The sequence below is a fragment of the Mustela nigripes genome, chromosome 6 (genome assembly GCF_022355385.1).
Source record: "Mustela nigripes isolate SB6536 chromosome 6, MUSNIG.SB6536, whole genome shotgun sequence".
Lineage (NCBI taxonomy): Eukaryota > Metazoa > Chordata > Mammalia > Carnivora > Mustelidae > Mustela > Mustela nigripes.
The window spans coordinates 30,097,091-30,124,794 of NC_081562.1; the positions used below are offsets into that span (position 1 = coordinate 30,097,091).

Sequence of the window (27,704 nt, forward strand, 5' to 3'; positions counted from 1 at the left end):
TTTAACCCACTGAGCCACCCAGGTGCCCCAGTTTTTAATTTTTATAAAGTCCAATTTATTTATTCATTTAGTCAGTCATTTGTACTTTTGGTGTTGTATCTAAGAATCCTGTGTCTAATCCAAGGCCAGGAGAGTTTACTTGTATGTTTTCGTCTAAGAGTTTTATAGTTTTCATTCTTATTTTTAAGTCTGTGATCCATTTGAGGTAATGGTGTGAGGTAGGGTCTAAATCCATACTTTTGAATTTAGACATCTAGTTTTTCCAGCACCATTTGTGGAAAACACTATTCTTTCCCCATTAAATTGTCTTGGCAGTCTTGTCAAAAATCAATTGATCATAAATGAAAGGGCTTAGTTCTGGATTCTCAGTTCTGTTCCATGGATCTATATGTTTGTCTTTATACCCATTGCCATACTGTCTCGACTACTATAGTTTTGTACTAAATTTTGAAATTGGGAAGTGTGAGTCCTCTAAGTCTATTCTTCAGTATTTTTTTTTTTTTTTTTTTTTTTTTTTTTTGGCTATTCTGGGTTCCCTGCATTCCCTTCTGGATTTTAAGATCAGTTTGTCAACTTCTGCAAATATGGCGGCTCGGATTTTGATAGGAATATTATTGAATCTGTACATATCAATTTGGGGACTATTGCCATCTTAACAGTATTAACTGTTCTGGTCCACAAACATGGATGTGGATGCCTTTCCATTTATTTAGATCTTTAATTTCTTTTAGTGATGTTTGCAGTTTTCAATGAGCAAGCCTTGCGCTTTTGTTAAATTTATCCCAAGTATTTCATTCTCTTTGAAGCTGTTGTAAATAGAGTTGTTTTTTAAATTTTATTTTCAGATTGCTTATGACCATATGTTTGGAGGGCTTTTTGGCTTTTTATTGTGATAAAATATACACAACATAAAGTTTACCATTTTAATCACTTTTAAGTGTACAGTTTACAGATGGTAAGTATCACAGTGTTGTGTAATCATCGCCACTATCTATTTTGAGAACTTTTTCACCATTGCAAGTAGAAGCCCTGTCCCCATCAGACAGTAACTCCACCCTCCCCTCCTTCCAGCCCATCGTGACCTCTACTGTTTCTGTGTCTGTGAACTTGCCTGTTCTGCACACCTCTTATTAGTAGACTTGTGCACTATTTTCCTTTGTGTCTGACTTATTTCCCTTAGCATAATATTTTCAGGGTTCATCATGCTGTAGCATGTATCAGCATTCCAGTCATTTTTGAGGCTGAACAATCTCTGTTGTATGTCCAGACCACATTTTGTTTCTACACTTACCTGCTGATGGATATTTGTGTTGTTTCCACCTTTTGACTTTTGTGAGTAAAGCTGCTGTGAACAGTGGTATATAAGTGTCTTTAAGTGTCTGCTCTCAGTTCTTTTGGATACATACCTAGGATTGGAATTGCTATGTCATATGGTAATTCTGGTTTAACTTTTTGTGGAACAGCCAAACTGTTTCGTACAGCAGCCACAGTGTTTGCTGCTCCCCCAGCAATGCCCGAGGGCTCCAGTTCCTCCACATCCTTATCCACACTTGTCGTTTTCCATTTTTAAAAAAATAATGGTCATCTTGATGTGCTTGATGTGGTATTTGTTTTAAATTAAGAACTAGACTGCATTGGGGCTCCTGGGTGGTTCAGTGGGTTAAGCCTCTGTTTCAGCTCAGGTCATGATCTCAGAGTCCTGGGATCGAGCCCCATATTGGGCTCTTTGCTCAGCAGGGAGCCTGCTTCCCCCTCTCTCTCTGCCTGCTACTCTGCCTACTTGTGGTCTCTCTCTGTGTCAAATGAATGAAATCTTTATTAAAAAAAAAAAAAGAAGAAGATTTAGACTGCATCTAAACTATCGTTTTAGTGGTAAAACACCTCATCTAGCTCCAGCAGATGGGTACATACAAAGTGTATTTTATGTAAAAAGTCAAGGAAAATTGGAATTTTATCTCTTCGTTGTTAGCTTTATTTTCTCTCTGTAATTGTAATTTTTATAATACCGTAGTTGGTAAACAATTAAATGTAAGCTGGGTATTTAGAAGGAAGATTACTAAATACTTTATATCTATCTATCTATCTATCATGTTGAGGTTTGGAAACTATAACTCTTCCTATCTTTTCTGTGATGTCAAAGACAACAGATACCACCACTGTAAGAACCTTAGCAGACAAGAGCGAAGAGATCAGTGGATATTTCTTGAACCCTTCTTTACTGTCAACGGAATGTTGCCCAACGGCCTTGAAAAAGAAAACAGAAGACGTGAGTGACTTCCCTTCTGAGAGCCAAAGAAGCATACCGCTCGCTCTGACTGACGCTTTAGAGCATATTATGGAACAACTCAATGTTTTGACCCAGGTAGGCCAGTGTGCTTTGTCCTGAGGGGTAAGTTATTCAAAACAACCCAGGTTACAGCACCCTGCAGAACTAGCAGAGCCAGGGGGAAAGTTCTTAGAAAGGTAAGCTCAGGGTGGTAATCAATACAGCAAGGCAAGCTCTGCTGAGCTGCTCTGGTAAGATCTTGTAGAGGTCAGATCAGAGTCCGCGTGTGCATATGCATGTATGCATTTACATGCACACATGCACACACGTGTGCACACAACACTGCCCTTGTGCTCTCTCCACCATCTGGAGGCTGGAAGGAACAGTGGAGACTGGGAAGAACAGCAGTGTTACTCCATGCTATAAATGTAATATGATTCTGCTCGGTAAGGTTTTACCTGAAGATTTTTGATGTAGTGTGCTCAGATCAGTGCATTATCAAAGAAATATCCAGGGCCATAAGAAAAACGATTAACAATTTCTGGCTAGAATGAAATTTTGGCAGTGCTTATAGTTCTTCACCTGAAGATATTCTTATTATCCAGGATATAACTTTCCTCATTCCAGAGCTTATTACGTTGATGCTGTGTTCTTCTGGAGGTGATGGTTTTTGCATACCTGTTTTAGAATGTTACCTCGTCATTTGATGCCTTTTTACCTTTGCAAAGAAGGTGTAGTATGGATCTTTATATATCAAAGGTCTTCCAACTCTTGTCATAAGATACAGGTGTCATGTAAGGGAAGTGGTTGTTGAAATGGTTACCTCAACGGTTTCCCCTCCAGCTCTGCTGATTCAGTGTTTCCTTTGAAGATGTCTTATTGTTCCTGTATCTCTAGAATGAGGTTGCCTGTATCTGTCAGAGCAGACCTTGCTACAGGTTATCCAGAAAGAGAGGCTATCATGTGAGCTAGAGAGATGTCAGTTCCTTTTCCAAAATACATATTTCAAGTTCAAATAGCTCTTGCATAGAAATCCTCTCATTCTCTTCTCAATACTGGCTGTGTATTATCATCACTGGGGCAGTTGTAAAGCTACAGATCAGGATGGCCAGTTCTCTTCTCCCGACAGCACATTGCCATTGGTCTGGGGCAAGGCCCTGACATTTGTCCTTTTAGGTACCTCATATGATTCTATTTTATAGCCAGGGTTTAGAGGCAGTCATTAAATGAATACTAAAAACCTGTAGATGACATCTCAGGGCCTTTAAGAGCAAGGGCCATGTATGTGGATTTGGGGTCCTGACAGATTGTGGAGAAAGGCCACGTGAGCACTTGGAGTCATCACAAGATTTGTTCGGTGAAATCATATTAAAATCACTAACTTTCACTTTGCAGTATTCAATTGGAGGTGACCTTCTCTGTATTTATCAGACATTTCTTCCCTTTAAAGACATCTTCCCTTTCGGCCTCATGCCAGCTTTAGTTTTGGTTGGCTTATTTCCCATATGACTTCCTCGCCTGCGCTGTCCTAGTCGATGTCAGGTCCTTAGAGCCTCTCACAAGTGAATCTTTCCACCTCTTTTTACCTGATTCAGGGTTGAATGAATCATTTAAGATTTATTGAATGTCTCCATGATTTTTAATTCTGAAAGACTGGCTTTCTCTTATAATTAAAGAGGTTAAAGCAAGCACAACACACTTGCAAAATAAAAACAGTGAATTTCTGGGCAGTAGCAAATAAAAGAAACATGTTCTGATTCACTTTAATTACAGATGACTGAGCATCTCCTAACTCATTCACAGTGTTTTAACTTATCTGCACTGAACTATAATCAGAAATCAAGTAAAAGAAAATTACATTTTATGTGGTAGATAAATGGAATTAGCCAGTGTTAAAGATGTCCCTCTTATACACCTCAAAAGCTTTAGCATGTGGGATTGTGATAATGTATGCAAAGTATATGGCAAAATGCTTGCCCCCTATAGGTACTCAAGAAAGGATAGAAAATATTATTAGCATCATTTTTAATTAGCCATAGTCTATAGTAGGAAATACGAAAGCAATAGCTATTATATTATGATATCTTAAAAATTATTTACCTTCAGAGGATGATAGGGAATCAGTTCATTTTCTTGACACTTGCTGACTAAAATAATCAAGTATTTATCTTGCCTTTCCTATATGAACTCTACCACTGGATAACCAAGGAGTAGATGAGGAAAGCATCTCTTATTTATAAATTATCCCAGCTAATAATTTTCTAAATGATGGAATTAGAATATCTTCATTTATAGTTCACAAGAATGAATAGTTGTAGGCATTGAGCAGGTCCAACATTATGAGAAAAGAAATGATCAAACCTTATTACATGCGTTCTGATGAAATAGAAGTCTACCGATAGCTTTAACTTTCGGTCTTGTTAGATCCATAGTCTTACAGATCTCATCTGAGTCCAATCAAGCCTTTGAATCCAGCTGCCAATTTGTAGAAAATACAGAGAACAAATCAGACTGACCTGCACCCTTAGCGCGTGGACTTGAAGATTCAGCCTGGTGGAAGCTCTGCAGGCAAAATTCTGTTCTCCGTGGCCTGAGTTTATCAACAAAGTGTTTTATTTTATTATTTAAAAAGATTTTATTTATTTGATAGAAAGAGAGTAGGCAGAGAGGAAGGCAGAGAGCGAGGAGGAAGCAGGCTCCCTGCTGAGCAGAGAGCCCGATGTGGGACTCGATCCCAGGACCCCGGGATCATGACCCGAAGGCAGAGGCCTTAACACACTGAGCCACCCAGGCGCCCCAACAAAGTGTTTAAAAAAAAAAAAAAGTAAGAGGAGAGGGTGAGCAGCTGTCAATTAAAAGGAACTTTAAATGACATCTCAAACTTTGAAAATGGGTAAGACAAAATTATAGTGTCTAAGAATGTACATTTGAAAGATAAAACCTTAAAGAATGTAGGAAAGAAGTTACTATAATGGTCAGGATGGTGGCGGTTGTGGGGGTGGGGCGGGAGTGGGGATTCTGAGAGGCCCATGGAAAGAACTTGGGTGGCTGGCAGAGTTCTCGTTCTTTTTTTTTTTTTCTTTTAAGATTTTATTTATTTGTCAGAGAGAGAGCCCACAAGCAGGGAGAGCAGCAGAGAGAGAGAGAGGGAGACGCAGGCTCCCCACTGAGCAGGGAGCCCAATGCAGGGCTGGATCCAAGGTCCCTGGGATCATAACCCGAGCTGAAGGCAGACGCTCAACTGACTGAGCCACCCAGGCACCCCCAAGTGCTAGTTCTTGATCTGGGTGCTAGTCATCAGGGTATTTTTCTCATAAGGATTCATCCAGAGACATGTGTTTTGTGCAGCTTCTTGAATTCACTTTATTTTATAATAAAACGTTTAAAAGAAATCTAAAAGATCCAAGATGAAGTAGTCAGTATCAAATTAGATTTGCGGAATTTAAAAGTAGCCGTGTGTGTGTGTGTGTGTGTGTGTGTGTGTGTGTGTGTGTTCATATGCTCATTTATTAGCCACAGGAGGCAAAAGGGCTAAGATTCCTCAAGCCCTATGTGCCAGACACTTAGGTAAGCATTTTATGTGCATTACTTCGCTCAGTCTTCCTAACAACCCTGGGAGGTGCTGTCATCATTTTTAAGGTGTGGTGATGCCGATCATTATAACAATTTAAGGGTAACTAGGGATCCAGCTGGTATAGAGAGGGTCCATCATGGTTTGGTTGTGACAGAGTGACAGAGCTCCTGGGCTGGGCATGTGGCATCCCCCATCCCCCCATACTGCCGTGTAGCGTGTGGGGCTGCGCACAGGCTACCTGGGGCCCCTTCCTGGCATTGGTGCTTTAGGAGACCAGACAAGAATGGTCTATACAGAGGCCTCATCTTTTACTCTTTTCTCACGAAAGGCATCACTTCTTCATCTTTTCCTCAAATTGCTTCACAGCACATTTTGCCAGTGGTAGTGCCTAGAAGCACAACAAGTTCTGGGGCTAAGTTATGGCCCCTTCCTGGCAAAGGGGTGGACATTCCAGTTGCTGAGAGGATCTCCTATGTAGAGATGACTGTCATTGTCCTCACCATTGGGTCACCAGGCATTGATTATTTTGTCCTCCTTTTACAGACTGTTTCAATCTTGGAGCAGCGACTGACTTTGACAGAGGATAAGCTCAAAGACTGCCTTGAAAATCAGCAAAGGCTTTTCAATGTTATCCAACATAAAAGTTAAATAGAAAAATATGAACAGAGGCTTGATAAATGACCACATGTACCTGTGCTCAGGAAGGCAGTGCAAGATGGTTCCTCGACTGTGTACTCACTATCATGGCCTTTCTTAGAAGGGCGAGCAACAGAACAAAAGGCAGAAAAGGCATAATTAATGACCAATTTAAATACACAAATCAATGTCAAGGACTAATTCAGATCATTAACATTTATGATTGCAGTAATAAAGTAATAAGTATCCAAGCGGCTCTATATTTCCCCCCATATTATTGTAAATGCCAGTTGTCATTTATAGTACAAATCCTGCCAGGAAAGTAACCAAATCTCCGAATTTCACTGTTAAATCATTTCAACTGACCACGTTCAGGCGATTGCTTAAAGCAGTGGATGTGTTCTCTTCATGAACAACACGCTTGGGGTGAAGTAATACAGTTACCTCTCCTGCATCCTGGACGCAGGGAATGAGCCAGGGAATGAGCCAGCGGTCTGGCCCATGGGTCTGTCAGCTCAGAAAAAACTTACTCTTCCTTAACCATGTCCCGAAATGATGATCTTAAAAAATTCCTAAAGCACAGACTTTCCACAGCAAGAACACACTTACATACATGACACAGGCCCGTGGGTTTTTCATTTATGCTGTACACGGCTTATCCTTTGCCCTCGTGGGTGAGTGCCCGGAATGATTGGGGTTGTGCCCAGAACTGTGACCCCAGGTTACAATGATGGCGTCAGTGGGATTTCCCTAGGCTCTGGTGCGTCAATGAGGCAACAGTGATACTTACAGACGCGCGCGCGCGCACACACACACGTATGTCCACATGCTTCAGAAATGTTGCTGCTCAGGGTGATTTTGGTGGCTGGGTAATAAGTACGTATAATATTCACATCATTGTCTTCCTTTTTTTTTTTTTTTTTTTTTTTTTTAGTGAATTGTGATTTAAAACAAAATGAAAATGAGCCTGACATTCCAAAAAATGCTCAGGGTGATCTGGTTACAAATGAAGAATTCTGTTTTATCTAAAAAAAAAAAAAGAAAAAGAAAAAAAAAGAGATTAAATTGAAGAAAAATGAATTTTTGCTTGCTTTTCTGTTAACCTAAATCAAGAACAAAGGTGGGAGAGGGCAGTCTGTATTTATGCTGTCTGTAGGTAACATGGGGAAAATGCTCTCTATGTTTTGAAAAAGAAGAAAAGGTCAAGTCCTATTTGTGTAGGAGTCTGTGTTGATAAAATTTTCCCAAGCAATTTCAATCATATCTATAAGGTGGTTTTTTTCAAAAAAAATCATCTGGTTGTGTGTTTTAAGTGCCTTTTTATATTATACCAAGTGTGAACTTCTAGACATTTTCAAAAGTTTATAAAGACTAAGTGGCATTGTATTTTTATAACCTCATTCAAAAGACTAAGAAATGAAATGTCATACCGATTTTTGTTTACCATTTCTTAAGTTTCAAACAATAAAGACATTTTACCTTTAAAAAAATTGTGCCTTTCTTTCTAGGTGGTTAAAACCTTGACATACGAAACTTCTTATTCAGCCCAGTCACCTTTCATTGTGCATAATAGTCTCCTGGAGCATTTGTCCAGGTTTCTTGGGCCCTATCCAGTTTGTAGGATCATGGGGGTCAGTCAGGGCCCATCATCTGCATCTCTAAGAAACTCACAGGTGCCCTAGCTGCTTGTCGGCCTAAGGCCCACACTCTAGAAACCCACGATGGAGCTATAGCCACTTCTTAGAATGTGTGGTTGCCACATTTTTGCAGGTATCGTGGACCTTTATAAGAGATCTAAAAACAGTGGTGATAGAAATTAAAATGCCTTGAAACTTTTTCAAGAGGGTCATTTTATAATCCCCCCCCCCTTTTTTTAAGCGTTTGCAAATTCTCTTTGCTTTTCCTCTGATTTCCAGCCTCTCCTCCACCCCAACCTGCATATTCAGCTGCCTCATCAACATCTCCACTTGGTGAGTAGGCGGCTCTGAATCTGTCCTAAACCAAACTCGGCTCCCCCCTTCCGCACCACCTGCCAGCTCCTCCCCTAGGTCTCCTCCTCTGTCTCTGCGAGTGGCAACTCTCCCGACAGGCGCTCAGCTCAGGCTGACCACCTCAGAGTTAGGCTTGCCTGCTTTCTCTCACACCTCACATTCTATTCGTTCAGAAGATCTGGTCAGAATGGATGAAACCTCCCGTCACGTCTCACTTCCTCCTGTCACCTGCCGGGGCCTAAGCCACCGTTCTCTCTTACTGATGACGACCCCCACCTCCCCGCAGGTCCGTCTGCTGTCCTTGCAGTAGGCCAGAGTACTCACTGAAGAGCGAGTTTACCCATATGGCCCTTCTGCTCCAAACCTTCCAGGGCTTCCCATCTCAGCAGCGTAAAGGCTCAAGCCTTGGCAGTAGTAATGTGACCCCTACCCCCTTCTTGTGGAACTCCTCTCCCCCCTGCCTTGGGTCACCCTCCCTCACTGCCCTCTGGCCTTAGGGGCTTCTTCCTTTGAAGAAGCCAAATCACTCCTGCCTGAGGGCTTTTGTACTTGCCATTCCCTCCACCTGGAACTCTCCGTCCCCAGCCCTCCTAACATTCCAGCCCTGCTCACAGGTTGCCTTTCCAAAGATCTCTTTTTGTAAAAATATTTTATTCTTGGGGCTCCTGGGTGGCTCAGTCAATTAAGTGCCTGCCTTCGACTCAGGTCATGATCCCAGGGTCCTGGGATGGAGCCCCGCATCAGGCTCCCTGCTCAGCGGGGAGCCCGCTTGCTTTTCCCTCTCCCTCTGCTGCTCTCCCTGCTTGTGCTCTCATTCGTTCTCTCTCTCAAATAAATAAATGAAATCTTTTATTAAAAAAAAATTATTCTTAAGCAATCTCCACACCCAACATAGGGCTCGAACCCACAACTTCATGATCAAGAGTTGCACACTCCAGAGACTATGCCAGCCTGGTACCCCTACAAGGTGCATTTTCAGAGGTGCCCTCCGTGACCACCCAGGATGAAATCATTCACTTCCATTCATTCCCTGCATGTCTCTGGTCCAACACAGATGGCAATACCATTGCAATTCTGCCCTTTCCACTGTGGCTCCACCTTCTCAAAATGCAAGTGCTGTCATCTCTAGGTTCCCCCGCCAACCACATAGCAGATACTTGTTGAGTAAATGGGAATTTTCATTTATTTGAGGGCTTTAAAAACATTTGTCAATTCACTTCCAGCTGAAAGTAGTTAAGACTAGGCTGAGTGGACTGGCAGAAGTAACATAGGTAAAAATTTAGATGCTTGGGGCAGAGTGGGTATTGCTCTGGCTTACTATGTGTTGTATGCTCATAGGTACATGGACAGCCTTCTTTTTAAGACACCCCCCCCTTTATAAAAGATTTTATGTATTTGAGAAAGAGAGAAAGAACATGAGCAAGGGTACAGAGGCAGGTATCATAAGGAGAGGGAGAAGCAGATCCCCTGCAGAGCAGGGAGCTGGACGTGGGGCTTGATCCCACCACCCTAAGATCATGACCTGAGCCGAAGGCACACACTTAACCAACAGAGCCACGCAGGCGCCCCACATGCAGTCTTCAAAGCCAGAAACGCCTGGGTGTACATTCCGGCTTTGCTTTTCTCTAGCTGTATGACCTTTAGGAAAGGTATTCACAGAGCTTCATTTTCCTTACCTATAAAAGGTTGAAAATAATAATCATGTTTGTGAAATGATTAGCACAATAGCTGTCAGAGAATTAAGTGTTCAGTAAATGTTAGATATTAATGCTCTTTATTAATCATCTTGATTCCTTGGCCTGTATTTTCAAGTAATATGATTTCAACTGTAACTGTGGGAAGGATACAGGTATTAAGTGCTAATGAATGAAAGCATGGTATTTAATCCAGAATTAATGTTTTCCTTATTAAAAGTACAAATAGAATACTATGTAAAAGAAATTAGCCTTCCATACACAGAAAACCTCAGGGTTCAGGCCAAAAGCAAGTCTCTGAGCAACTTCAGAGGGATTCAGCCCAAGCATACAAATGCCGTAATTATCCTAAATAGAGGCAGGGCAGAAATGAAAAGTGGGAGAAGGGACTGGATTGTGAACCAAGTAAGTGCCAGTGAGACAAAGACTTACCGGAAATTCATACGGTCCCTGCCCTTTGACATTTTGGAAAACAAGTATCATTTGCTTTCTGCCTTTTCTTTTAAGACAAAGCAATCCAGAACCTCACTTAACCTTTCATTCACATGAGGAGCAAACTTGGTCTGTTGTTCTCAAAATAAATTCTGTGCATCTAAGAGGATTGAAAGATAAGCCCTCTCTCCATGGGTAGAAATATTTGGCTGCTGAGAGAAAAAGGACTCCAATATTTGGAGGTTATGGACAATCATGTTCAACTCATGAGCAAATTCAGTAATAAGTATGGATGGGTCTGTAATAGATTTTCAAGTGGAATTATAGCTTCAATACATCGTATGCTTCATATTCCGCTATGGTTCATACAATGTCATTGCCTGAGCAAGTCACGCGGTTTTGGACTTCATGCACCAGAGGATTTATGAATGTACATGGAATCTAGAAACACTGTGTAATTGTCAGGTTGTCCTCCCTAAGTCCCAGCTGGGACTCTCGGTCCCAATGGCAGCTTGGGCTCACTAGGAAAATAGGTCAGTGGCTTGCCAAGAGGCAGAAGTTAATGGGGACAGAGAGGGTGTGCACAACTACTTTTTTTCTTTGCAAAGTACAAAAGTTGTCTTTTGGGCCAAATCTCAAACATGTTCCTATTAAAAATAAAGGCTCTGCTTTGAGGGTCTTCTAATAAAGTAGATTTCACAACAAAAGCAGCAGGAGAACTAGCTCACTCATCTAAAATTTCTGAATTTATAAAGCAAAACATGTATGAGAGGAAAAGATGGGCAGAAATGCAACATAAATAATTGGGAGTATCCACAGCTCAGAAGTAGAATTTTAGTAATCCATGATACAGTCTTACACAAAACTAATGGGGCAGACTTAACGTATGTACAAAGAACTACATGGAAAGATAAGCAAATTTTCTTTTTTGGTCAAGTGGGTTTTTAATCAAAATTTGACCATGTTCTAGATTACATGATATGAAGGAAGTTCCAATGCTATATTCCATGTATCCCACAGAGCAAATCATAAAGTTAGAAATAACCAAATGAAATGCTCAATCACACAGAAAACACGGAAAAGAAAACTTAAAATCCCATAATACTCGGGGCAGTGAAGAAATTCCAAAATGTAATGAAGAGTATTTTTAAATGCAAATAGAATGTAACCCATGAAATTAGATGAGATACCACTGTAACCATGAAAGTATGAGCCAAGGGTTTTCCTTAAAAATGTAAGAAGTGGGGGCACCTGAGTGGCTCAGTGGGTTAAAGCCTCTGCCTTCGGCTTGGGTCATGCTCCCAGGGTCCTGGGATCGAGCCCCACGTCGGGCTCTCTGCTCAGCGGGGAGCCTGCTTCCTCCTCTCTCTCTGCCTGCCTCTCTGCCTACCTGTGATCTCTCTCTGTCAAATAAAAAAATAAAATCTTTTTAAAAAAAATGTAAGAAGTGATCATAACAAGGTGAAAGGAAAATATAACAAAGTTCACATAAAAAATGGGAAAAATAGTTGGCTCTTTGAAAATTTTAAAGTCAAGCATTAACCAAAAGGAGAAGAAAACTTATTTTATTTCAAAAGTAATTAATAAAAATGTCGCTAACTTAAACTTTGGTCCTTCGGGTTACCGTGAACATTTTTTTTTTTTAAGATTTTATTTATTTATTTGACACAGAGTTCACAAGTAAGCAGAGAGGCTGGCAGAGAGAGAGAAAGAGGAGGAAGCAGGCTCCCCACTGAGCAGAGAGCCCGATGCAGGGCTCGATCCCAGGACCCTGAGATCATGACCTGAGCTGAAGGCAGAGGCTTTAACCCACTAAGCCACCCAGGCGCCCCCCGTGAACATTTTTAAAGTAAATGTCAGTCACTCATCAGAGTGGAAAAATCGGGAAAACAAATGTAATAGGAATGTGATTTATGTAATTGTTCATTTCAAGATTTTTCCATGGCTCTCGGGTAGCGGCGTGTGTGTACTTTTTATCTAGCCTTGTGTTGATGGATGATGGGTATGTCAGGCTGCTGTAACTCCTTTGACACAAAGCCTTTTCTTGACTGTCATACTCCAATCCTTCTGCAGACTCCTGGTTTGGCATAAAAAGTGTGGCTAGGACAAACTTGTAGAGCGGCACATTAACCTTCTGGGAGCAGGAAGAGTATTTTTAAGAGCCCTGTGATGGGTATTAAGGGGGGCACGCATTGCAAGGAGCACTGCGTGCTATATGCAAACAAGGAATCATGGAACACTAAAAAAAATTTTTTTAATAAAAAAAGAGTATTTCTCTTTTGTCATATTCTTGGTACAAATGTATGATTAAGAAAATTAATCATCTGCCTCATTCTAACCTCTGTTCCTTTCAGTGACTCAAAACCATGACCAGGTAGATAAGAAGGGCACTTAATGATTTTTAAATATCTTTTCAAAATGATTTTGTGTTAACAAAAGGATACCTGTAAAACCTTTAAAAAAAAAAATACAAAAAAAAAAAAAGGCAGCATGCCATCACTTTGGGATGAGACACGTCTGTGTTTGCCCAGGATCCTCCTGTGGCCCAGAGAACGGACACCGCAAAACTCAGATGGGCAGAAGCTGCGGAGCTCTCTGCTGGGAAAGAGAGAGAAGGTCCGAGACGGGGGTGAAGGGCTTCTTGCTCAGTCAGACTCCAGGATATCTCGCATCTCATAATTCTCACTATCTCCGCCTTAGGTTGTTTCCTCTGCTTAATCCCCAAAGGAAATCCCTTTGCTTTCCAGAGATAAAAAGTTAGTAGAACAAAGAGAAAGTCAGGGGAAGTGCCTGGGTCCCTTGCTCTAGAATTTCACTGAAGCCTTTCCAAGCCCCAAGGATAGACCCTGAGGGCCACACTGTTTATTCCTACACCTGGATTGAATATCAAGGTCTGTGAGAAGATGAATCATTTAGAAACCTGATGTTCTTGTAGCGGGTTGTTGCCTTTTGAGAACTCACTTAATAATAACTGTGTCAAAGGCAAAAATCACGTAAAAAGTTCAAAGTCGTTAAATCCTCTTTGCACTGCTTTCAGCGAGTGAGAGTAGTAAGTGCCAAGCGCAGGGGGAGGGGGGTGTCTCCCTGTCACTGTGATGTTGTGATGTTGATCACTCTTTCTCTGAAAAGAAGAGATTAAAGACCCACGGAGTGGGGGGGGGGGGCATTGAAGAGAACAATTAATGTGGCTTAAGGTGGCAGCTTTTACTCTGGGGAACACCTGTCTAAGACTTTCATCATTTTCCTTTCCAATTTCTCCCTAAACCGCGAGCGTCAGGCAAATGACGCAGGATGGGATCTTGCTTGGACCAGGTGGGATCATGAAAGATGCATATAAGAGGAGTTGTGGCCAAGGAGGGTCCTGACTCTTTTCCAGTACACTGCGTATTCAGGAGAGCGTCTGTAAGCTGGTGGGGAGGGGGGGCACTTGCAATGGGAAGAAGCAATGGAAGTCCCTATCTGGCCGATGGAAGAAACCAGAGGCGATAAAATCCTAGACTCCATTTATTCACCATTAATATAAGCATTTGATGTCTTAGACTTTGGGTAATAATCCAATTGCTGTCCTAGAAGGGGCTCCTCAGAACACCCCTCTCGGTGTCCGTGTACCTGCCATTGGTCAAGTTGGTCACTGGTGCAACTGGCATTGCCAGCGGGCGCCGGGCATACGGGTTCTGTTCCGCCTCTGCGGCTTTTTGGTTTAGGTACCGATATATTTTTTTTTTAAGATTTTATTTACTTATTTATTTGACAGATAGAGATCACAAGTAGGCAAAGACGCAGGCAGAGAGAGAGAGGAGAAGCAGGCTCCCCGAGGAGCAGAGAGCCCAATGCAGAGCTTGATCCCAGGAACCTCGGACCATGACCTGAGCCGAAGGCAGAGGCTGTAACCCACTGAGCCACCCAGGTGCCCCCAGGCACCGATATTTAAAAATGAAACAACTGCTCATGAAAATCCAAGCTTCTGGGTTCTGTTCAAAAACGGGAAGATCTGGTACTCTATGATGGTCATTTACTCTGGATTCTACGTTCTGTTAGTCCCTACAGGCGGCCCGTGTCACGTAGCGTCCCCTTCCAGACACCTTGTCTGCTTGTTTCTGTGGCCGGTCACTGCTCTGTCCAGTCAGTGTCAGAACAGTGTGCCTGTGTGGCTCAGAGGGCAGCTCTCACGATCCCGTGGACTCGGAAATGGGAGAAGTGAGGAAACAGCTCCTCATCTTGAGGAAACGGAAACTCAGGATAAATGTGTGCCAGGACCCAGGCCATAGCCAGCCCCTCTCCGGCCCTGAGCCAGCCCTCTTTCCACTGGTCTCTGCTGCCTCCTTTACTTTGTATTTTAGTTCAAGGCAGTAAACATATTTCAAAAACCATCAAGCTTTCAAATAATCGTATGTTCAGTGGGGAAAAAAGAAGAAAGGAATATCCTTCTTTATGTACAATAGGATTAGAACAGTAGTACATAATGCATTGAGAGAAGACGTTGGGTCTTAGGAAATGTTTTTTTCTTCGGTTTTCCAAACGTTCTTAAATAATGACGTATTAACTTCTAGAATAAAATACAACTCTCTTGTTAAGCATTCTGAGCTCATTGAAGCAGCTGCCTTACTGGTCCTAACAATCCCGCTTCCCTTGGCCAGAAACTCCCTTCCTCGCTTCCCTTATAGCTCCGATTGGCCCACGGGCCGCGGTCCTGGCTAACGACTTCCGGTCGCTCAGGATTCTCAGGACCTGCCGTCTGAAACACAGTTCTGTGAAAATGTCAAGCAAAATTCTGGAGGCAGAATTTTATCTTCTGATCTTGAGGGAACAGACCCTAAACCCAGTTTTAGATACCCCAGTGAAGAATGTCCTGTGGTTTATGTAATTAGTATGATTTTTATTACTTGCAGCCAAAGAAAGTGAATATTTGAACCTTTGAACATTTGCATGTACATTTTCTATGAACATTGACATTTTCTTTCAGTTAATCCATGTAGACACATTATCCAGAGTTCAGGGGTTTTTTGTTTTGTTTTGTTTTGTTTTGTTAATTTCCTTTCCCAATACTATCTAAGTAAATTGAAATGAGAGCCAGTATTTCCGATAATCTCATCCAGTGAGAAGGAGTTGTCAGGAGATGAATAGAAGGCTCTACGCCGTATTCCGTTTAAGAGAATGCAGATAATCGTCCGTTTAATTCAGGTCACAGGTTTGGTTCTAACAAGCTTTGGGTTTCATGGGGCTGATCAAGTAGGAAAATCTTTCCATCGATCATTCCGAAAATGGAAAGAAAATAGACATTTGATTTCCTACAAGTATTCGCATGAGGTAAGTCACCCTGTGGATAAACGGACACAGGCTGGAAGGCAGAGCTGCGAGAACAACCAGTGTCCTGAGGCCTCACTACCTTCAAGTGGTTCCCTTCAGCCTCCCGAATGGCTCACACAGCCCTGGGGAAAAAGAAAACCAGGAGAAACACAAGTGTCACCGGAGGGCATGGAATCAGCGATTTATTAAGTGGGAGGGAAAGCCTTCCATGGCCAAAGATGTCCGCCAAATACCAAATTACACAAAATGCAACCATCTGTAAAACATTTATAAACTAATGCATACTCTAAGTGTCCCGGAAGTTTGTCAACTATACTTAAACAACAACAACAAAAACAAAAACAAAAAAACCTACTTAAAATAAGGAAATGAAGGGGCGCCTGGGTGTCTCAGTGGGTTAAAGCCTCTGCCTTCGACTCAGGTCATGATCCCAGGGTCCTGGGATCGAGCCCCACATCAGGCTCACTGCTCAGCAGGGAGCCTGCTTCCCCCACCCCACCGCCTGCCTCTCTGCCTCCTTGTGATTTCTGTCTGTCAAATAAATAAATCAATCTTTAAAAAAAAAAAAAAGAAAAGAAGTAATTGTCCAGGAAGAAGTTAGGGTAGGAAGCATGATATAGACTTCTTCAATCCAAGGACCAGATGGGGTTTGGATTTTGTTTTCATAGAACACAAATGTCTTTGAGGAACACGGTTTGGGAAGCTCTGCCGAGTCATTCATTTTCAGGTTTTACACCTTGGTGAGTGAAATAGCGCACAAGAGAAGACAGGAAGCAGAATTTCTTCCTTCCCAGACCTACCGAAGAGCTCTCAGAACTGGCAAGACTTGCTTAAAGGGAACTGTGCCATGCTGGCTGTGAGCTGTCCTCTCCCCTGGAGCTTCTAGAAGCATCCTCGTGTTCTGACTCGGCAGGTCTGCCAGATCCCAGGCAAATCGCACACATGTGCATATACACGGTAGATAGATGCTCCCTATCTATATCTTCTATAGAATAACATAGATACAGATATTTGCCATTTGTCTTATGGTGATTGTGAACATTCTCATTTTAAGAATAATGGTAAGTAACCTAATGACTCTTGGCTTTACAAGACTCTTTAACATTTCTCTTTTTTTACTTTTTATTTTGGAATAATTTCAAAAGTTGAAAGAGTAACATGAAGCCAGATACTTTTATTGTTAAGATTTTATTTTTGAGTAATCTCTTCACCGAAGGTGGGGCTCGAACTTACAGCCCTAAGATCATGAGCTCCACCGACTGAGCCATCCAGGTCCCCCAAAGCCATATCCTTTTTATCCAGGTTTCCAAGTTGCTAACACTTTGCCACTTTTGCTTTATTATCATCTATGGATCTATCGTTCTTTCTATATCTATCATCAATCCATCCATCTTCTGTCCGTCTGTCCTAGATCATCTGTCCCCCCACATCTATTTTCCTGAAACAATTAAAGAGTTGCAGACACGACGCCCAATCCCACTAGAAATGTCAGTGTGTATTCACAAGAAGACAAGGACGTTTCCCCCGTAACCACAGTTTAGCCATCGAAGGACGCTCACACACAGAACCACCACGTAATCCACCTACCCCTATCTGGATTTCACCTGTTGTTCTGGTACGTCCAGAAAAACACTTTTCTAATCTTTTGGCTCCGGTCCACCATTCTGTGTCACATTTCCTTTTGATGTCTCTGTAGTATTCCTCAATCATTCTTTATGTTTCATGACTTCAGTGTTCTTGAAGATGTCACACCTCTTTTTTTTTTTTTTTTTTTTTTTTTGGTAGAATTTCCCTGAGTTTGGCTTTGTAGACTGGGTTTCTCTATGATACTATATGCATTTTGCCAGGAATATCACGGACGTGGTGCTGTTCCTCTGTGCGTGTCATACCAAAGGACACGTAATGTCAATCTGTCCCGTTATTGACAACGTTCATCTTGATTTCTGGTCAGGGTCAGGCAGGATATTTTTTTTTTTTAAGATTTTATTTATTTGACAGAGAGAGATCACAAGTAGGCAGAGAGGCAGAGAGAGAGAGGAGAGAGAGAGGAGGAAGCCGGCTCCCTGCCAAGCAGAGAGCCTGATATGGGACTCGATCCCAGGGTCGGGCAGGTATATTTAAAACAACACACGAGGTTAAATGCCACCATTCCGGGTGTAAGGCTGCCTTTGCTCCAGCCCTGCAGGAGAAGATGAGAGAAGAAAGGAACACAGGCTGGAAAAAAAACCTCGAGAAAATTTGCTGAGGACAACCAGGTTTTCTCGTTCAAGAATTTCCTGGATCGTGAAGGAGAAGAAAAATAGAGTTTCCCTTTTCTCCCTGCTAACAAAAAGGGGTGTGTTCTGGTTGACACATTCAGGAAGTATCAAGTTTGCTGTTAAACAGATTATAAGACATGTTTTTGCCATATCAAACCATGAGATTATTCTGGGTCATGTTTTTACTGCTGACTCAGTCATCCATTTACATGAATCAGTTTTAACCTCCAAATTCATCCAGTATAATCCAAACATTAATAGTGCATAAGTTACGAATGGATCAGAGAAATGCCAGCTCGGGGCTGGAATTTGAATTCTGGAGCAACTGTTTCAAAGGTAAGTGGTATGTTGTGGGCAGAAGAACTACCATGGGGTTGAGTGGGGGGCTGTGCCAGAGCAGGGGTCTGGGGCAGCAATCTAGTTAAAACAGGGATGGCTGGGGGTTGTTTTAAAGGTAGGTCATAGGCAGCGCACTTTTAAAGCTTAAATTTTGTACACAGGTCCAAAAGGTAGTAAAATTGTCCAAATATGCTTTTTTATCTACCTTATATACTACTGAGAAAATGTCTATTACATATATCAAACAAGAGGATTATTTTCACTTGTAGTGAATGGCACAAGTCAATATGATCAACAGAGATTGTGAAGTTCTTCCTAGTAAATTGCAGTTTCTTCCAACTAGCCAGTCGCCATTATTTGAGCCCAACCACTTGGTGGGTCATGATCCAAGCAAGTCTCAGAGCAAGTAGGTCAAATATATGCACACAGGGGCACCTGGAGGACTTGATCGGTAGAGCAGGTGACTCTTGATCTTAGGGTTGTGAGTTTAAGCCCCGTGTTGGGCATCGAGTTTACTTAAAACACAAACAACAAAATCAACAGATGCACACATTTTAGCTAGCTAATGCAAGGCAGGAGCCCTCATGGCTCTGGACAGCTCCCTAGCTGTGGCCATACAGGTCAACCAGCATTTTACCAGACAATCATCTTACCTGGGATCTGCTTCCTGACACACCCACAGAAGGATTGCCTAGGTAACATCTGAGTGAAACCAGGCAGGAAGGGTCATATGTGGAGTGGAGGGACCCCGGGCTTAAGAAACTCCAGGTCTGAGTGGGCGTGTGCTGCTGACCCCCTGAGAGTGTCGCCCGTGCAAGGTCAGTGGGTCCCGTTTCACCGCTGCTCACTCATAATTTCCCTACAAACCTTGTTTCTAACACTCTTATGTTCATCAACTACCCTTAATTGTTGACCCATAGAAGCAGGCTCCCTATGCTAAGTAACCAACCCCAAGGTGCTGATTTCAATTAGGACTCCTCACATCTAATTAATCTCCCCTTGCATTGATTTGAGTTAATGCCCCCACCCCAACAAAATGGCCTATATTATTTTAAAATAGATTACAGATCAAAATATCACATCATTTTTGGTGGAAGTGGTTTTAGGGGTCATGGTGTGGCTGGTGGGGGCTGTAGGTAAGAACGTCCCCAGCCTGCGTCATTAGCAGGGTTAAGTTCCTTCGGTGTAAGGAAGCTCAGGGGAGGCTGAGGCTGCAGGACACCTTCAGTCACAGACACACTACAGGTGCCACATAGCAGAGATACAGGGGCACATCCCCATGTTGTTGCTTCCTCATTACAAATCTCTCACTCCGCTTTTTACGGAAAGGTCAGAAAACACAACCAACAAAAAGAATCAGCCGTCCATTATCCAATTTGGTGGGGGTTTTCAATTTTAAAACAGAGATAACATAGGTAGATGCAAATTAATATTTGTTTTCTTACAAACATGGAAGCTATCCTTTTTTTCTAAATATATGGTCAGTAGTTTTTGATAGCAATGTATACCTTTGAAAGGCTGCACTAATTAATAAATTGGTTAAATTTAACCAGTCTGCTGTTGTGAGTCTCTTAGAACGCTTCTAACTTTTTGCTCTTACAGACAGCCCTGCCAAAGAATATCCTGGCAAAGTTCCTTGATCATTTTCTTGTCTTTCTTTCTCTTTCTTTCTTTTTAAGTGCTCTCTACACCTTGCACGGGGCTTGAACTCACGACCCCAAGATCAAGAGTTGCATGCTCTATGGACTGAGCCAGCCAACTAAGCCAACCCTGATCATTTTCTTAACAAAAATTCCTGGAAGTGATGTTGCCAAGTGAAAGAGCATGCATATTTCAGTTGTCTTTCTTTAATTCCTTGTCCTGAACGAGTATCAGTTTATCTTCTTAATACTTGCTTCCTGTTTCAGTGAGAAATAGATGCGACCAGATCGTTTCCACTGCCCTCACCACTAGATCCACCCACCTTGCAATATGGCCATAAGCCTCGCCCCCTTCCTTCTCTTGCAGGAGACCTGGCCACCCAGGGGGGCAGAGTTTGGATACCTCTTCACTGTTTAAACTCAGTCCTTTGGGGATCTCTGGTCTCGTAGCCTTAATACAGACGTGTTGACAAACTCACAGACCAATGTCACCCCAGTCCCAGGCTCCTTCTCCTACCTTCCCCCCGCACCCCAAATCCCACTGCCCCTTGACACTGCAAGTCTAGCACGCCCCAGTCTTCCTCCAGATCTCCTCCTCCTACCGGGGTCCCTATCTCAATCAGTGGCAACTCCACCGAGGCCAGAAACCTCAGAGCCTTGCTTGGTCTCTCAGACTACCCACGCAAACCTGCCGCAAATCCCATCAGGCACACTGTCAGAATAATTCTGGTCCCATACCACGGTCACCACTGCCCTGCTCTGAGCCCCAAGTGCCCGGATGAGTGAAAGAGCCTCACAGCTGGTCTTCTTGTTTCTGCCCTTGATACCCTGCACCATCAGAGGGATACCATTAAAGAATGTGCCAGATGCTAAGTCTTCTGCTCAAAATCAGACAAGGCTTTCTGTGTCAGGATAGAACCATACTTCTTGTAAAGACCTTTGAAATCTCACATAATCAGTCCCCTTGCCTTGCTAACCTCAGGTCCTGTTACTTCCCCTGCTGTGCCTACTCTCCCCCAACTCAGGCCTTTGCAATGCTGTTCCTTCTGCATGAAAAGCATTCTCCCCTGACACCGAAAGCTTTCCTCTCTCACTTCCTTTCAGTCTTTGCTTAAATACCGCTTTTCTCTGAGGTCTTTCTTGGCACTTACTCATTAGCCACCCCCTCCCTGGGACCCTCGCTAGACTTCTCTATTTTTCTCCAAATCACTACATATTTTATGTATTTCCTTTGTTGCCTAGATCCCCTCATTAGAATCTAAGTGCCATGAGATTGGCTGCTGTGTCTCCTGTGCTTGGAACAACCCCCAGCATGGGACAGGTACTCTATAAATGTTTGTTGAGTGAATACAGTTTTCAAAAAGAAAACGAAAAAGTAAAATAAGAGAATTTGGGGGAGGGGACCCCATAAATTTAAAATGGCATATTAGTCAGCCATGAAAAGGAAGGGAGTGCGGCCATTTTTTTAAAACGGGGATGGACCTTGAGGCCATTCTGCTAACTGAAATAAGTCCCATGGAGAAAAACAAATGCTGTATGAGATCACTTACAAGGGGAATCTAAATATGCTGACAGAGAGACGCCTGGTGGCTCAGTTGGTTAAGCATCTGCCCTTGGCTCAGGTCATGATCTCTGGGTCCTGAGATGGAGGCCCACATCACACTTCCCTGTCCAGCAGGGAGTCTGCTTCTCCCTCTGTCTCTGCAGCTCCCTCCCCTCTTGCTCTCTCTCTCAAATAAATAAAATCTTTAAAAATAATAATAATTTAAAAATAAAAATGCAGGTAGAAGAGGGAGTAGAGGGTAGTTACAGGGACTAGTGGGCGGGGGAAGTGGGGAGATGTTGGTCAAAGGGCACAAACTTCCAGTTATAAGTTCTGGGGATCTGAGTGCAACGTGGTGATTATAGCTAATAGTACTGTGGTGTATACTTGAAAGTTGCTAAGAGAACAGATCTTGAATGTTCTCGCTCCCGGAAAGAAATGGTAATTATGTAACATGATGATGTTCGTTCAAGTTCTAGTGATAATCAGTTTGCAAGATATATATTTATCTGTCATTTTGCAAATCAACACGTTGTACACCTTAAATTTATACAGTGCTTTAGATCAAGTAGATCTCAATAAAGCCGGGGAGGGGGGTAGGAAATCACCCATAACCACACTATCCAGAGAACCATCATTTAAATGCATACAAACACCATTCTTTTTCCTAGACATAGTTTTAAAGCCTGCTTTAAAATTATTTGTATGTGTATAATTTAGATTTTAAACACATAGCCGCATATAGCCTTTTAGAAATACCAGTCTTGCTCGGGGTTTATGAGGGTCTCTTTTGACATCTTCTCCTCCAAAACTTGATCTTATCAGATTTTTTGTATGTATAATCCAACCAATATAAGTTTGACTCTGATCTTAAAGTCTTTCAGCTGATGGCTTTCAGTGGCTTCCTGGATTCCCCTGTCACTTTAATGGCTTGTCGTTGTACACACACGCACTTCCTTCGTCCCTAATAATTACAAGGATCCAAGGGAATGAAAGTTGAACACTCTCGCCAGAGAAAATTTTCAGAATTTGAAAATCTAGCTTGCTAAAACGGAAGGAGCCTGATAGTTTGAGTCAGGATGCATGGGTTAGGAAGCCTGAATTAGCCAAATACGGACAAGAGCTATTATTTCCTAGCGGATATTTAGGCAACTGTCATAAACCATAGCTGTGTTGTCAATGACTAGGCATCGTACGACTCCAAAGGGTGCCACTTACACAGACCGCGCGGAGAGGTCGCCCCCTGGAGCTGGACGCTGTGATGCCCTCCACCATGGAGCGGCTCACTCTCCTTGCCTGGGTCTGCTAGAACCGATTACTCCATTGTTGTATAAACTGGCTGTTTTCTTGTTCCTCATCCCTCTGAGGTTCTGTGCCCTCTGAGGAGAAGGATCATGTCATGCTCAGCTGTATCCCCAACATATTAAATACACAGTAGACATTTAACCAACCTTTTTTGAGTAAAATGAATGGAGCCAGAAACTACTGGCCATGTTTTTTGTTTTGTTTGTTTTGTTTTTTTAAATGTGGCTCAACCTCCAACAAGCCTATGATCTTGGGCAAAACATAACATCCCTGGCTTCAGCTTACTCATCTGGACAGGAAAGACGTGGCACTCTCGAATGTCCTTCTGTACCTCTCTCTAGAAGTCATTCGTCTGTAGAAGCCGGAGTCTTCCCCGACAGTCCCTGCCTGCACTTATCAGTAGCAACACGGCAGCTGCGAGCGTGCTGGTCTTTTGTACAAGATGTGAGAGCAAAACTGTGCAGCTCTCTGTAAGATGCCCTTTGGGCCAGATGATGGGTTTTGAACTTATATTTTGCTGGGACTGAACCTAAACGGCCATTTAGAGGCGAATTTCTCTGGTAATGCTGTCCTGATTGGGAAACACAGGCATTGCCCTCTGAATAAATCAACATATGTTAAAAAATACTTTTCTCCTTCTGGTTCCCATCCTGTTGGCCTGTTGCCTTTAAATATGGGGAAAGATGGTAGAAGTACAGAAAAGCACATTATGCTTTCCCACTGATGCAGCGTCATTGAGTGCAATGGTCAAGAAAGAATTCTTGAGACTTTTTGGGGGCAAAAACGTGCTTTAACTATAGCACAGGGACAGGATCCGTGGGCAGAAAGAGCTGTTCTGTGATTGTGCGGGGTGACTGATTATATATTTGGGGGAAGTCTCTGAAAGGATTCCTCTACGTTCGAGAAAACTTCCCAGGTCCTGGTGGTCTGGCTCCTGTGGCCTTAAGGTTGCTTTTAGTCTCCAGCAAAGCATTAACTTTAAGGCAGCTGTGAGTCCCTTGAGGAACGTCCCACGTGGCAGGTCTTGGGTATTCATTCATGGCCTGCCAGTTGTAAAGAAATTGAATTTTACCTGCATTTCTCTTGCCCTGGTTCTCCTCATCACCACTACCCAGGCTATGTTATCGAGAGGGAGGAAAAATCACACAAGACTGAAGCAGTTCATTGCAGGAATGGAAAAGCATGGCCGCTGCCACCTAAGACTCTCTCCTCTGTCAGAGAGATCACCTCAGCGGGGAGTGCCGCCCACACCGTTCCCGTCCTCAGTGAGTTTTTAGAGCCTTCCAGGAGAGAAAATGAGAGCCAGTGCCCTGGGTTTGTTATGTAATCAACCCCGAGTCAGAACGGTGGCGGTGGGGAGGGGTGGCATCTGAAGGCCGACTTTGACAATCGTCCCTCTTGGAGTCTTTGTAACTATCTTGCTGGGTTAGGTGTTAACATCTCTAAAGCGCTGAGGCCGGGAGCAAAAGCCAATCAGAACACGTTACGGGCTTTCCCAGAGAGTTCGCACACAAGTTCTACTGTGTTTGAAAGCAATTACTTGACCTGGGAACGGTGAAGTTCAACTGGGTAAGGAAATACTTTTCTCTGCCTTTCTCCCCCTCACGTTGCAGGCCGTGGCTGGGCACCTGGCTTTATCGCACCGTCTCCTTCAGGAAGTGTCTGCCTGTTAGAAGATCTCACCCGGGTTTGGAAAGTCCAGTTGGGGAACTTAAAACAGGCCACTAGTTTAATTTTCACACAGAATACGACTTGGGCCTTGCCAGCGAACCATCAGGAGCAAAGGTTTCCGAGTATTATGTGGTCGCTCCGAAAGCCCTGGTTTCATGGCCAAAATTCGCCACCTGGCTCCAGGATTTTTCTTTCTTCTTTCCAGAGGTGGGCTAGCTCCTCGCTGTTTCTACCCCAGGGCTCAGGTGGAAAGCTGCCTCCTCTGTCCTTTTAAAGCCATAACCTTGAAATGGCAGCTTTGAAGCAGCAAAACCTGTAAAACTTGTTTGGTGTTTCCTCTCTCCCTCGCTCCCTCTCCGGGTCTTTCTTCTTTCTTTTTTAATGAGTTCGCCCTGTTGTTGTTGTTCTACCGCTCGTGCCTCCTCCACCCTTGACCCCAGGCGGTGGGAAAAGGGGTTAGGATTTAACCATCCGTGAACAATGGCAATTTTGCAGGCTTGGAATGTGGAGGTCGTTTTCCATAGAGGTCAAATAGGAGGCCAGAGCCAATACCCACAGCTTGTGTCTGACCCTCCCTGCGGAGGACCTCCACAAGGCTCGCAAAGGTTTGTAAGATATTGCCCTGTGTGCCCACGAGGTATTTCTACGTTTTAATAAAATTAAATGGCTCGAGAGACAACAGTAACCACCCAACATTTGCCGTGTTTGACGTAGCTAGCAATCACATCAATATCAAGGAGGCATTTTTAAAAAGTGACTTTGTTTCTGTATGATGATGATTAGAACTTCTCTTCCAGAATTGCTCAGTGAATTTTGTTATTATCCAATGAAATCATGATGGAATTACTGGGGCAGAGATTTTGAATATAAAAGGCAAATTATCATCGCAAAGTTTAAGAATGAGAAATAGCAGAAAGATGGTATTTGATGAGGACCGTGGAACTTCTATGTAAGTGATCTGGATGGTTCCTTTATGCAAGCAGCCCATACTTACTTTGAGTCAAGGGCATGTTTGTCTGCCTGGGTCTCGGGTCACAGCAGAAAACGCCATGCATGCATCTTTCCACGGCCACACAATCTTGCTAGTGCTGGTGGACGGAGCGCACCCGGGCTGACCAGTGAATCAGCAGTGTCCCCCACTGTTTAGAAACACTCTTTAGCATTTCAGCGAACCATAGGGACAACAGCAGACCCCTGGGGAAGAAGGCAAATGAAGAAGAATCTCTGGTCCCTAGAAAAGGTTGTAATTCATTTGCACAAAAAGAAACCACCTTCAGGGGTGCCTGGGTGGTACAGTCATTAAGCATCTGCCCTGGGCTGGCTCAGGTCAAGATCCCAGAGTCATGGGATTGAGCCCTGGATCAGGATCCCTGCTCAGCAAGAAATCTGCTTCTGCCTCTCCCGCCCCCCCCCCCGGCTTGTGTTCCCTCTCTTGCTGTATTTCTGTCTGTCAAATAAATAAATAAAATCTTTTAAAAAAAGAACCCACATTCAGAGAACTTCTCCCCGGCTCAAGTAGAAGATTCCTAAGACACCCAAGCACGGGGGCCGGAGTGGGGGATCTCGGGGGCCGTCGTATCTGTCTCTGACCTGCACCACCACTCATACAAACCGGCATGCCTCTCCCCACCTCCCCTCATCTAGGTAACTTCCACGTAAGCCAGCTTTTCCAGGAAACCTTCTGACACCCCAGAAAATGATGGTCTTTGTGCTTCTGCCCGTCTCTCTCCACGCTTCCCCTTAGTGCCTTTTATCAGGCTCTCCTTTGTGTGTGGACTGTGACCTGCATGAGGGCAGTGCCTGGGGACTTACTCATCACGGAGTAGCAGGACTGAGCCTGGTGCCGAGCACAGGAAGAACCCAGCAACAATCAGAGGTTATCAGGGGACACTTCTCAGAGGAGTTGAGTGTTGAGTAAAATTTTAAGGGTGTGGAGCATTTATGGCAAATGGCAGTAGCTGCATTGGGTGACTCTCAGAGACCACTGTCCCGGACATTAAAGAGAAGAGGATCAATCCACGAAAGAGGAGGATCGTTGGAGGACTTGAAAGTGCTTTGTATTGTGGATTTGATGGGCAGACCGTGTAATTCTTTCTGCTACTGCAGGAGAGGGTGAGCCACTGCCAGTGTGCCCTGATCAGATTCTCACCAGAGAGTCTATATTCGGCTTATTTAAATCCCTCTGTGCTTTCTGTTTAATGCAGCATTTCCTTCATTTCCTGCTGGAAATCCTTATGCATATTTCAGCGGTGGCCGTGGCCGGCTTCTCTGCTCTAGTAAACCTATCCGCATAGAGGTCCAAGCCGATTCAAGTTTTTCCTTAAGGATGCACGTTCTTTATCCGCAAACAACCTTAATCTCACATTTACTATGGCTCAAGCATCATTTCTGATGTACTCTCATGTCACGAGAGCCTAACTTGAGTCCTGCAATCACAAGGGCACCGTCAGGAAGAGGAAATGACAGGGTTGTGAACCAGAACACGCTGTACCTTTTTAAACATTAACCATTGTTCAGGTCTGCAGACCTGGCTGCTAAAGGAAATGATGGGAATCAGGAATTAAATGCAAAATAAGATAATACCTATGGAAAATTTTAGAGTTCTCAGATCTGCCTTGATTCCCTAAAGTTTTATTTTATGTATATTATATGTAATATACATATATAACACATATATAATATATGTTACTTGTAATATGTAACATATGTAATACATATTATCTGTAACATATATAACACAAATGTTAACTATAATATAATGATATATATATATATAATTTACATATTGAAGAAATAAAAGTATAACTAAATTGACTTCATCTCTGAAAATAGCTCTGTGTGACCCATGTCATGTTCCAAAGAGTAAAGTCATTCCGTGTGACAGCATTCAAGCTTGGATGACATCGTGGCGTTAGAACATTACTATGGAAAGGGCTTTTGTTCCAGGAGGAACTTTGCTTTAGGAATTAGAAGGAATTTGGTAATCTTCGCGATTAGCCTGGGCATATATGAGTCCCCGTTGACGTCTATCATTCAAGGAGCACTTCT

The 27,704-nt window shown here is 43.1% G+C and overlaps 1 protein-coding gene and 1 long non-coding RNA gene across 5 annotated transcripts in view; both read left to right on the forward strand.

Annotated features, from left to right (window-relative positions):
* The window catches only part of POC1B (POC1 centriolar protein B), a 97,769-nt gene extending 89,809 nt beyond the window's left edge, over nucleotides 1–7,960 (forward strand). For all 4 annotated transcript variants that reach the window (XM_059402370.1, XM_059402369.1, XM_059402368.1 and 1 more), the window contains 2 exons: nucleotides 2,141–2,362; nucleotides 6,384–7,960. In XM_059402370.1, coding sequence (XP_059258353.1) covers nucleotides 2,141–2,362; nucleotides 6,384–6,488 — 327 coding nt within the window. In that variant the 3' untranslated portion in view covers nucleotides 6,489–7,960. The remainder of the gene's footprint in view (nucleotides 1–2,140; nucleotides 2,363–6,383) is intronic.
* Nucleotides 7,961–24,510: 16,550 nt separating this feature from the next.
* Nucleotides 24,511–27,270, forward strand: LOC132020527 (uncharacterized). The gene is made up of 3 exons (XR_009405013.1): nucleotides 24,511–24,554; nucleotides 25,152–25,261; nucleotides 26,301–27,270. It is a non-coding gene; the product is annotated as an uncharacterized LOC132020527 (long non-coding RNA).
* The last annotated feature ends 434 nt before the right edge of the window (nucleotides 27,271–27,704 follow it).